This window comes from Dioscorea cayenensis, chromosome 18 (genome assembly GCF_009730915.1).
Source record: "Dioscorea cayenensis subsp. rotundata cultivar TDr96_F1 chromosome 18, TDr96_F1_v2_PseudoChromosome.rev07_lg8_w22 25.fasta, whole genome shotgun sequence".
Lineage (NCBI taxonomy): Eukaryota > Viridiplantae > Streptophyta > Magnoliopsida > Dioscoreales > Dioscoreaceae > Dioscorea > Dioscorea cayenensis.
Window position 1 is genome coordinate 18,604,380 of NC_052488.1, and position 13,047 is coordinate 18,617,426.

Below are 13,047 nucleotides of genomic sequence, written 5' to 3' on the forward strand. Positions count from 1 at the left end.
TCATTGCTGTCATTTAGGAAAACAAGTATCAATAGATTCAGTACTGACGTCTCTCATCCGCATCCCTACATGAAGAGAGCAATGGCGGTGATGATCCCGAATGTTGACCTCCTACTCGGCGGCAGTCTGATGCCGGTGATCGGCCTTGGCACGGCTAGCTTCCCACCTCCACCGCCAGACACCATCCGAGCGGTGGTGCTGGACGCCATCGCCCTCGGCTACCGCCACTTCGACACCGCTTCCATCTACGACACCGAGCGCCCTCTCGGCGACGCCATTGCCGAGGCCCTCCGGCGTGGCCTCATCCAAAGCCGCTCCGAGCTCTTCATCACCTCCAAGGTCTGGTGCACCGAGACCTATACTGACCGTGTCTTGCCTTCCCTTCAAAAATCCCTTAGGTTTCGTTTCTCAACGATCCAATTCATTCAATAACTTCAACATTTTTAGGTTTTTATGCTTAAAAATTTGATTTTTTGTGGATGTATTGATAGGAATTTAGGATTGGAATACCTTGATCTTTATCTTGTTCATTGGCCTGTGAGTTTGAAGCCCACCGAGATGTTTTTCCCCATTGAAACAGAGGGTATGATGCCCTTTGATTACAGAGCTGTTTGGGAGGCAATGGAAGAGTGTCACAAGCTTGGCCTTGCAAAGTCCATTGGTGTCAGCAACTTCTCTTGCAAAAAACTTGAGCAAATTCTCAGCTTTGCTAACATCCCTCCTTCTGTTAATCAAGTGAGTGTTTTATTTAGTATATTAGTGTTTGTAGTTTGAATAAATAAATCTGGAACCATGCTTATATTATATTTGTTTTTTGTTTGATTCTCAAATTGAGATTCTACTGTAAATTATATCAGTTTCTCATGTGTTGTTGATTGTACTTTTTTTTCTTTTACATTAGCCTTCCATGTAGAGTTGTTTCACTATTTATACTTGATTAAGTATTATAAATAAGTTGAAATTTTTCTTAGGATTGTTTTCTCCATTGTCATTATTTTTATATTTGAGAATTTCATTTCTTGATTCTTGGCTTTCTTAGAATTTTTTTTTTTATTTCTCTCCACTCAAATGGCATTTTTTTTGTTCATCATAGTGGAGTGTGTCTCTATATATATATATATATGGGTGATATTTGTATGATTGTAATAATTAGTATATGTGATATGGTATGTGTAGGTAGAAATGCATCCTTTATGGCAACAAAAGAAGTTGATGGAGTTTTGCAAGGAGAAGGGGATTGTGATTACTGCTTACTCTGCTCTTGGAGGATATGGGCATGTTTGGGGAAACAATGATGTTATTGGATGCAAAGTTTTGAAGGAAATAGCAAGTGCTAGAGGGAAAACAGTAGCTCAGGCATGTTTAATTAATTTTCTTTTCGTTTTTTTAATAAAAATGATGATAATTCATCTGGGAGTAGAATTTAAAAAGGTTGACATGAATTTGTTATTGTAGGTATGTTTGAGGTGGTTGTATCAGCAAGGTGGTACTTTCATTGTGAAGACATTCAAAACAGAAAGAATGAAGGAAAACCTGGGTATATTTGATTGGGGATTAACTGAAGAAGAGTTGAAGAAGATTAGAGAGCTTCCACAAAAGAGAGGGAACAGAGCAGAGGATTTCATCTCACCCAATGGACCTTTTAAATCTGTGGAAGAGCTTTGGGATGGTGAGATATAATAAGCAAATTATTGGCAATTATATATGTGGGTTTCATTTATCTAGTGACTGTAAGATTTATGTTTAGATATAGGACAACTATCTTGTTCCAGGTGTGATATATTGTAATAAGCAAATATTGGCAATTATGTGTGTTTCATGTATTGACTCAAATATCCTTTGTTTTTTTTTTTTTTTTAAGGGACAGATCTTAGTTAATGAGCTAAACTAGAGATGAATAAAGGTGTCTACAGATTATTAGTCCAGCGGTATTAGTCTTACTAGTTCAAGTATTTTTAAATTTGAATCTTGTTCAAGTATTTTTAAATTTGAATCCCGTTGGATGTATATGGGGGATAGTTTCATTGGTGGCCACAAATGTTTTTAAGTTATAACGCTATGGCCACAAGTCTTTTTTTTCTAACCCGGCGGCCACAAAAGTTTTCTCCGGTAGCACGAGAGGTCACAAATGTTGTTTTATGGGCTGTTTCCGGTGAAAATGACGAGGTGGCGTCCACCTCAACATATTAAATTCAAAACTGTATCTGACTTGGCAGTCCAGCACATGATCCTTTTAGGTTTTACTACGTGGCAGTCCAGCTCAGCCCCCTTCAGTCCATCTCAGCCCCCTTCATCAAACTAGGGCTAGGGCATCGTTCTCTGGCCAGACGATGGGAACCTGCCCTAGTATGACTTCCTCTTGGTCAGACTAAGCAATTTCTCCAACAAGATTTGGGTACTACTCCGACTAGATTTGAGCATGACTCCGGCCAGTCTCGATCACTCCTGGATTTGATCTTGTTTTCTAGGTTTAGAAGGCTTGTGAAATGATTGTCAAATTGAAATTTAACTTTGTTTTGAATGAATGCTTGTGAGATTGTGAGATGTTCAATGTACTTCATTTATGTTATTGTGAGATTGTGAGATTGTCTTGAATTATTATTTCCGTTGTGCAATTTTGTCACTCTTCACATGAGATTTGTAATGCGAATTTTTTTCTCCATATGGTTTGTTGAAACTGGCGAAAAAATACAAGTTTATAATGCCAAAATCAATATCAATTTACAGTTTTAAAGAAATACAAGTATGCAGACTTGTATGTATCAAAATTTGCAAACAGATTTCAAAACTGAGGGAAAAAATGTGCTAATTTTTACAACAAGGATTTTGCAAACAGATGACAAAATCCTGAGAATAAATTTTAAGATTACAAACCTGTTAAAACATGATGGGAATAAATGTGCACAATACAAATCTACTGAACTGCAGAAACCTGGGAATAAATTAGCATGATACAAATCTAATGAAACCTGAGAATAAAAACTTCATAATAAATAAATCTGCTGAGTTGCAGAATCCTGGGGAAAAAATTAGCATAATACATATCTCCATCACAAGCTGGGAGTAAATGTGCACAGCACAAATCTGCTGGTTACAAAATCCTGGGAAAAAATTAACATAATTCATAATAAAGCCAACTAAATGCATAGTTTCTAGTGCTTACAACAAGGTTCAGCATAACAAATCCAACAAAATACATAACTGACAATGCTTAAAAGAAACTTCATAACAATAGTACTAGTTCACAAAGTTCATAATTTAAACTTCAAGAGAGTTTTCCATCATCAAAACATTCCATTTCCTTTCCATCAGGCATGACCGAGGAAGAAGCCCTATTTCTTGTTGGAGATTGAGGAGGCATTGTGCAATAGATCGCATTTCCCATGTTAGCCACACTAACATGTGAAGAACTGCTTATGCTGACATTTAATACTGGCCCTTTGTTGGTAATTTGACTTGGTTGCCTTGTTTGAGACTGCTGGGTGCCTATGAAATCAAGGGGCTGACTTGGTAAATTGGCAGCTGCAGTACTACCAACTGAGACATCTTCTAGATTGACTGCCTGATTACTTCTCCTCTGTAAAGCAAACAAAGATTCAAATAAATTAATGCAACAGAAACTAGCTTTCATAATTAAACAGGTTTTATATGACAACATTACATGATGTAATTTCTGTCTTTTTGGGCCAACACTTGAAGGTGCATGTGTAGGTGCATTCTCAATCCCCTGGCATCATAAAATACAGATTTTAAAAAAAAATTGCTGATATTTAAAATCATTCAACTAATGCATTTCAACTGAACTGAAATAAATAAAAAATACTTACTTTCTCGTGATGCCTTTTGTTATGGCCAATTGCATGACATACACTACACCTCCCTTTGCTTAATCCCTTCCTAATTAATTTTTGTTTGCCTTTCCCAGAAGTATTACCACTGGATTTTGATGCATGTTGGGCATTCTCAATTTCTTCAGCCTCTTTCCTCCTTGCTATTGCTCTCCTTCCCCTTTTTCTTCTCCCAACTGGTGGTGGGATCACTCTTGTGCCATCATTTACTTCTGGCCAAAGCTCTTCATTGTTGGTTGGGTTTATGAAGTGATGGTAGACCTTCATGTATGTATCCACCATGTAGCACGCATGCACAAATTCTTCTGGCTGCTGATTGTTACCATATATAGCACTGATTGCGTGAGGGCAAAGTAACCCTGTCAATAGCTCATCAGATTCATCATTCTCTGATTCATGCTGGTCAAAATCCCTAAACACCATTCCAACCCTTAACCGTGGGTTGTACAATTCCTTTTCTTCATTAAATTCTGCAAACCTAATATGACCCTCACCATTTGAATCAGACTCTGTCAATAGCTCATCAGATTCATCATTCTCTGATTCACTTACATCTCCACCACCAACTCCTTGTGTTACACAACTAGCTTGTGCGAAGGATAGGTCACCAGCTTGTTTGCCTCTACTTTATTCCCTTTGTTCATTCATGACCTCTTGATAATCCTCATCACCAGAAGACATATCATAATCAGAATCAACAAACTCCTCTTCTACATGAGGTAATGATTGCACATTACTATTTAACACCCCTTCCATATCAGACCTGTTGAATTTAAAAACATGAAAAAATTGCCATATTAGGCCAGTGATGATAACAAGCCAAAAAAATTATGACGTAGTTAAACCAGGACATAATTGATAATATGAAATCAAACAACATAATATGAAAATCAAATTTAAGAAACAACATAATAAATTGTTCTATGAAAGCAACTATACATTCAGTTTCTTACCAAATCCAAGAAATCCTTCCCTCTAATGCAAAATTTGATCTCAAAAATATTAGACCAATAAATTCTACCAAGGCATCCAAGTTCATATGTGGAACAATCAAGCTAAATACCTACACCTACACTTGCACCTGCATATGTGTGGAACAATCAAGCTAAATTTCGACATCCATGTTCAAGGCATCTTAAACTCCCAGAATTGGAATATTTACACAACATCAATCATGCATAATTTCATATGTAAGACATGCACCTCTTGTAAAGGATTTTCCACTTTTCTATGTTTTCAGAGTTCAAAATCATTTTATTCAGATAAGCCTACTTTGTGTATGATAGGGGTTCTACTCCTCCATTCTCTCAATCTATTATTGGCCTTTAAATATTCTTTAACTTATTACTGACCTTCAAATTTTTATTAGACACTAATAATATGTGTTCTTTTAAATGATTGTTAATAACTTATTAATGTCCTTTTGATCTAGCTGATATGTATGGTAAATGTCCTTTAAACTTGGGGCTTCATCTAATATTTTACGGACTCATTGTTCTCAGTATGTAATAGCCTAAATCGAAGGCAATCGAAAGAATGTTGGGTAGTCTAAGCTTTGGACTGCAATAAAGAAGTAAAACAGTAAGATGGGTACCTTTAGTCGTCGTTCCGGGATGATGTTGTCTGTAGCGATGGTCGAGGGTTTCCGATGGCAAAACGGTGGAGATCAATGGAGAGGAATAGATGACAGGGCGGAGAGGCGCGCTCACTGAAAAAAGGGACACTTGCTTAGGAAGCTCAGACAAGAAGGGTTTTTGGGACAAAGAGAAGAGAAAGGGGGCTGAGTTTTGATGAAGGGGGCTTAGTTGGACTGAAGGGGGCTGAGATGGACTGAAGGGGGTGAGCTGGACTGCCACGTAGTAAAACCTAAAAGGATCATGTGCTGGACTGCCAAGTCAGATACAGTTTTGAATTTAATATGTTGAGGTGGACGCCACCTCGTCACTTTCACCGGAAACAGCCCATAAAACAGCATTTGTGGCCTCTCGTGCTACCGGAGAAAACTTTTGTGGCCGCCGGGTTAGAAAAAAAAGACTTGTGGCCATAGCGTTATAACTTAAAAACATTTGTAGCCACCAATGAAACTATCCCATGTATATGGTGATGACAGTCAGTGTGAGTATAAGTTTAATATTTAAAACTGTGTTGTTCGATGCCTAAATTGATGATCAATCCTCGATTTAACTAATTAAGGTTGTGGCATTTTAATAATGTTTGTCATATTTATGAAAATAAATAAAATAAATAAAGATGAGGATGGTCATGATGGTGATGGTCAACTGTGTTCTCGTTGAAAATTGGAGCCCGAATCTCCCTGCCGGCCAAGTTGGTCAGGATCATTCAATGAGATAAATGAAAAACCAAAAAAAAAAACAAAAGGTTTGGAATTTAATGGTGGCCGAGGGCGTGTTTGGTTCGCTAAAGTAGAGGTCGAAGTGGCTGAAAACGTGAGTTTCAGACCACTTTTTTGTGTTTGGTTCACTGAAGTGGAGACCGAAGTGGTGATTTAATAACTTCCAAAACCAGCCACTTCCTGTTTTTGACTTCCGGATTAAAAGCTCCGAAGTGGGATTTGAGGCAACTGACTTCCCTCACGTGGTGTCACAGGGGTTGCTTGGGATCACCTCCATCCTTTCCCATTTCCCAATCTATTTTTGGCGATGTCGTGCTAGGGTTTTCATTTCGCCGCCTCTTGCCATCTGGATCTCTCCTTTATCTTCGTCTTCATCTTCGTCTTCACCCAAGCATCGTGGTGACTCTTGTCGCCGTCTACTTTGCCCGATCTTCCCTCTCTCGACTTCTTCCCTATTTTTTTCGCCATCCCTTCAGATCATACTTGGTAGACATCTCTCCTTGAAAATGGTTTTGAACGATGATATTTGGGATGATTTTAAGTTTTTTTTTTTTGTTTCGTTCTAGTCGTTCTTGCTTGTATCTTGTGTATTGTTTCAGATTTTTCCCTCTTTTGTTTTCGTTCCGGGTTTCACATGCCATGTCTATGATTTGAACGCATCCATTGTTTTTCACAAGTTGTTTTCTTCCCAATCTTGTGTTTCTTTGCAGATCTGCGAGCATGTATATTTTAGTTATTTATTTACTTTTTTTTTGTTTTCCTTGGCTTATTATTAGGAGATTTTCATATCATCAATATTCAGTGCAGAACTGAAATTTATCTAGGGTTTTCCTCCTTTTGATTTATTTCTCTGTTGATATTCATATGAATACAATATTTTTTTAGATTTATTGTTACATTATCATGCAGATCTTCAAAGCATGTATTTTCCCTTGTAGATCTTCATAGCATTTACTTTCATTTCTATTTTTGTTTGTTCATGATCAAATCATAGCATGCTATAACTGTTGTTAATGTTTTTTGACATACGTTATGTACAACATGTGAATAGGTGTAACCATATCTTCTTTGGTTTTTTTCTTTACTTTGATGGTTACCTCAGGGTTTGGTTATTACTTATGTACTAGGTTATTCCATGCTTTTCCTTTTGTATGATTTATACTGCTATTTTTTTCTCTATAGCATTATTTTTTCTTGTGTTTTTTTTTTTGTTCTTGTTTATTTGTTTGAATGACAGGATGCTCATTTGCGGGTTATTTTCTCTGAAGTTGTTATTTCCTTTATACTTCCTCATTAACAGATTTTTATGTTTATTTGCATGGTGTTTGCTTGTTTCAGTCTCATACTGTTCTTCATTTATTAATATTATGCTCCATTCCTCTATATGAACATGTTTTTCATATTTTATTTTGTTTTCCATATCAGATAATGAACCCCGTGAATTTGTTGTTGGTTTTCATAAATTTGTTTCTTCTTTACATTCCTTCATGAACTAATTACTATTTTGCTGTTCTTTTTCCTAATTCCATGATCTTTACATATCATTAATTTTATAATGTGGTGCAGTGTTTTGTACCTATTACGTTTCCATTGTGCAATTGCATGTTGTTTGATTGTTTCTTCTTTTCATTCCTTTGTGAACTGATCATAATTTTGTTGTTCCTTCTCATGATTCCATTATCTTTACATTTCATTTATTTTGTAATGTGTTACGTCATTCTATACCCATATTGTCTCGATATTTTTCTTTATTCTTGTTTATTTGTTTGAATAGCATGATGCTTATGTGCAGGTTATTTTCCCTAAAGTTGTTGTTTCCTTCTCCCTGGTTGTTTTACTCTCACACTATCCTTCATTTATTTATATTGTGTTCTGTTGTTTTATATGAACATGTTTTGACATATTTTATTTTCTTTTTTGTTTTCCCATCATGAACACCATGAATTTATTGATGCTTTTGATAAATCTCTTTCTTCTTTTCATTCCTTCATTAACTGATTACTATTTTCATGTTGTTCTTTTTCATGTTGACATGATCTTTAGATTACATTTATCTTGTACTGTGGTGCAGTGTTTTGTACCCATTATGTTACTATATCTCTATGGATTCTTGTTTATTTGTTTGAATGGCATGATGCTTATGTACATATTATTTTCCCTAAAGTTGTTGTTTCTTTTTTACTTCCTCATCAAGAGAATTTCATGTTCAATTGCATGTGGTCTAAATATTTCACGGTCCTTCATTTATTTGTATTGTGTTCAATTGATTTATATGAACATGTTTTGACATATTTTATTTTCTTTTTTGTTTTCCCATCATGAACACCATGAATTTAATGATGCTTTTGATAAATTTCTTTCTTCTTTTCATTCCTTAATGAACCGATCACTATTTTTATGTTGTTCCTTTTCATGTTGACATGATCTTTAGATTACATTTATCTTTTACTGTGTTGCGGTGTTCTGTACCCATTATGTTACTATATATCTCTATGGGTTCTTGTTTATTTGTTTCAATAGCATGATGATTATCTACATATTATTTTCCCTAAAGTTGTTGTTTCTTTTTTACTTCCTCATCAATAGAATTTCATGTTCAATTGCATGTGGTCTAAATGTTTCACGGTACTTCATTTATTTGTATTGTGTTCAATTGATTTATATGAACATGTTTTGCCATATGTATTTTTTTTCATTCCTTCATGAACTGATTACTATTTCCATGTTATTACTTTTCATGCTTCCATGATCTTTAGATTACATTTATCTTGTACTGTGGTGCGGTGTTCTGTACCCATTATGTTACTATATCTCAATGGGTTCTTGTTTATATGTTTGAATGGCATGATGCTTATCTGCATGTTATTTTCCCTGAAGCTGTTGTTTCCTTATTACTTGCTCATCAATAGAATTGAAGTTCTCCTAATTATTAATTTAAATTGTGCCGCATTGCCCTTGTTTCTAGTTTTTTCTGAATGTATTCATTTGTAGCTTGTATTTTTACTTGGACTGTATCATCTTTTGTTTTCTATTGTAGCTTTCAGAAATAATACAACTTCATAGGGTTGTGCATCATGTAGATAGCTATGTACATATAGGTAAACTAATATAGTAGCTGCAGTTCATGACTAATTGAAATTAGTAACGTTATCATTAATTATGTAGATGGATAGCTGGACTGTTAATGACCTTGTGAGGCCATTGGTTGCGGCGTTCACTACAATTGTTGTGGTTGTTGCCTTCCTTATTGAAGAAATGCATGTCTCTAGGGCAGGGAGAAGTAAGGAACCATCCATATTTCGAGACCTAATTAGGAAAAAACATATGGAACGTGTTTAAAGGAATGGTCGCGACTATTGTGTGAGCTATCTTATGATGGATGAGGCCTTTTTATGCATCTTGCATCGATCATGTGTGACAAGCACTTCCTTGTAGACACACGACATATATCAGTTGAGGAACAGTTATCCATGTTCTTGCATATTGTCGGTCACAATACCAAGAATAGGACTATGAGAATTGAGTTTCTTCGTTCAGGGGAAACGATTAGTCGATATTTTAATAGCGTACTCAAAGCTATTTGTGCCATTAGAGATGATTTTGTGCACCCTCCCAGCGGTAATTGTCACTCGGAGATTGAGAGTAACCCGAATTGGTTTCCATTTTCAAAGTAAGTAAGTTTATTCGACATATAACAAAAAATGTAATAATTTCCACTTAAATCATTCCTTGTTCCATCATGTACTGTTGTCATGTAGGATTGTGTAGGTTTGTTAGATAGTACACATATTGATGCATCTGTCCCACCTCAAGAACTACCCCAGTTTCGTGGTCGAAAAGGCCTAACCCAGAATGTCTTGGCTGTGGTGAACCCTGACTTGCAGTTCACCTACGTGTTGGCTGGTTGGGAAGGATCAACGAATGACTTCACTGCCCTAAAAGATGCATTATCGAGACCACAGCCGGAGGGAATAAAAATGATAGGAGGTAGGGAACCCTTTTATTTTATCAATTAAAATATTGCAACAAAGTCCACATGATGAATACTATTATTGTAGGGAAATATTATCTTGTAGACGCCGGTTATACCACTATGCAAGGGTTCATAGCGCCTTATCGAGGTGTTAGGTACCATTTAAAAGAGCATAGTGGAAGGCCACCAACAAACCCGAAGGAATTGTTCAACCTTCGACACTCAATGTTGCGGTATTGAGTGGAGCGCACTTTTGCAATCTTGAAGAATCGTTTCAAGATTCTAACATCACATCCTTTCTTCCCATTCAGGACACAGGTTATCTTAGTTCTTACATGTTGCATATTGCATAACTACATAACAGGTGTGGACTCAAACGACATGCTCTTACATGAAGGAATCACACATTTGGACGACCAAATCATGGCATCGCAGCCCCGATCGCAATGAGAACAACGTGAAGAAAATCGACAATGGGTTGAACTTAGAGATAAAATCGCAAATGACATGTGGACTCGATACAACGGCTTTGTGTGAAATTAGTACTGACACTTTTGTTGACTTATCGTTGCATACTTGTGTATTGCATGGTCTGTTTTTCGTATGTACTGCTCATTACTTGTAACTCTATGTCTTTCCCTACATCCTTGATTCACTTGTCCTACATGGGTTTTATCTTTATTAAAATTGTTGTTTAAGGCATGTTATTTATTATATGCTATGTATTGTTGAAAATGCACATGTTTTTCATTGTTTATGTTTAAGGCATGTTATTTATTATATGCTATGTGTTGTTGAATGGTTATTTATTTATAAATGAATAAATGCATGGTTATTGTAATTTGTTTTTTTTTTTTTTTTGTGTGGAATTCAAGGATTTACATCATAATTGCATGATTATTTCAGAAATGAATAAATGCATGGTCTACAGGTTTCCAATTTACTTGAAGCACTTGCTACTCAATTTGTATGAGTTATGTGGTTGTATGATTTCTATATTGGCATGTTATATTAAATACATTGATAGATATGAATAGCTATATGAACATGAGCATGCTTTTAGGATTATAGTTACATGTTATGTTTGCGAATTATAGTTACATTTCTAAGCTTGGTTTACCTTTTCTATGTTCTTCTAAATTATGTTTGCGAATTGTCTTGTATTTTGTTTTCTATCAATGTTGAACCTTATGGATTTGATTGTGCAATTGTTGTAGTTTCCATAAGAAGAGATGCAACTAACTTACATAAATATGATTTTATCCAATAGAATTCAAGGGCTTATGGAAGGCCTCCAGCGTGCAGCTGAAACATCCTCGTCGAGGGCATCTGGCAGCAAGCGTGGGACTCCAAATAAAAGATGGAAGGCTGAGTTCGACAGGTTTTTGATTCCACTTCTTGTTGACCATGTCAGAAAAGGGTTGAAATGTGACAAATCATTTAAAAGAGCAGCATTTGCCTTTGTTGCTGTTGCCGTCAATTCTAGATTCAAGACTGAGTTCAGTGCTGAGAACGTTGAAAACCATTATCGAACATTGAAATCCCGATACGCTGAGATAAAAAAGGTGAGAGATCGCAATAGTGCAGGTTAGGATGATGCCACAAAGACCATCACCCTTGACCGCCTAGTTGCTTTAGCTTACGTCAAAGTAAGATGGTTTTTGTTGCATGATAATAAATAGCACAACATTGGCATCCATAGGAACATATTTGATTTCTTATTAATGAAACTGTAATATAGGCTCACCCGACCGCCAAGCCTTTTATAAACAAACCAATTGAACATTATGAAGAACTGAGGCTTATATGTGGTGAGCATAATGCAACGGGCTCGTATGCAACTTCTGTGTTTGATGACTTCGGGGATAAATCAGACCATGGAGGCAATAATATGGACAATTTTGATGAAGCCCCAGTAGATCAGCCAAGTGATGATGATGTAGATGCTGATGCAAACTCCGCCCCACCAGTTGTTAGTAGCCCTGTCACATCCTCTACTCCAAGGTCACAACACTCAAGCAGGGGATTGAAGAACCCTTCAATAATGGGTGATCTCATTATTGTGGTGGGAGAAATGGCATCTGCCATTAAGAACCCCACCCACTGGACAGAGACCTTGTACGCAAAGGTTATGAAGGTAGATGGTTTTCATAAGAAGGAACTTGTTGATGCCTTTGACTATCTGCAGCTTCGTGAAGTTGAGGCCAGAGGTTTCACGGTGAAGGATATGGAACCCAGGAAGGATTGGATTGAAAAATACCTATCCAGGATGGATTGAATCAGCACCTAGCATGCATGCTTAACTCGTTCTCTTCACCTGACTTATTTTATTGCATGTTCCTGCATTTCATTCATCATGACTGCTTCATGTTTTGTAATGGGTGGACCTAGCATGGGACACCTTGCAGTGGTTGAACCAATTCATGCATTTCATGTTGTTATCTGCATCTGTCTCTCATGAACTTATTGACATGCGTATGTTTGTCTGAACCTACTTATCTTTATGTTGCTCTGTATGGTTTGGATATATGTCTGTTTGTCACTAACATGACTTTCATTTTTTTTTGTTGGAATTCAAGTTATGATAGGTTGGCAATGATGAGAGGCAATTTGTGGCAATGCACTGAGGCATAGTTCTATAATATGACACGAAAGTCAAAATTGGAGCACTGGCGGGGCAAAATGAGGGGCACTTTAATGCCAATCTTTTGCAGCCATTGCGTTTCTGGTTGGCTTGAGTGTCAAGGTAGCATTAAGTTGGTGTTCTTATGCATTGTTTCAATTGTCTGAATGTATGCAGGTTATTTTTAAAAGATGGCTCTCATGTTCGTATTTGTTGATGTTTCTGAACTATTTGTATTTTAATGCTTTCA

General features: G+C 36.5%; 1 protein-coding gene across 1 annotated transcript; it reads left to right on the forward strand.

Moving 5' to 3' along the window:
• On the forward strand, window positions 1-1,925 carry LOC120282327 (deoxymugineic acid synthase 1-D-like). Its single transcript, XM_039289124.1, has 4 exons — window positions 1-398; window positions 492-735; window positions 1,177-1,356; window positions 1,456-1,925. The coding sequence occupies exons 1-4, from the start codon at window positions 70-72 to the stop codon at window positions 1,678-1,680; spliced, it is 978 nt and encodes a 325-aa protein (XP_039145058.1). The 5' UTR covers window positions 1-69; the 3' UTR covers window positions 1,681-1,925.
• Window positions 1,926-13,047: the final 11,122 nt, after the last annotated feature.

Excerpts from the sequence above, each read along its gene's own strand:
- LOC120282327 (XM_039289124.1), top strand. The coding sequence starts at position 70 with ATGAAGAGAGCAATGGCGGTGATGATCCCGAATGTTGACCTCCTACTC. Across the intron at positions 736-1,176 it reads TCCCTCCTTCTGTTAATCAA|GTAGAAATGCATCCTTTATG; the intron begins GTGAGTGTTTTA and ends TGGTATGTGTAG. Across the intron at positions 1,357-1,455 it reads GAGGGAAAACAGTAGCTCAG|GTATGTTTGAGGTGGTTGTA; the intron begins GCATGTTTAATT and ends TTGTTATTGTAG.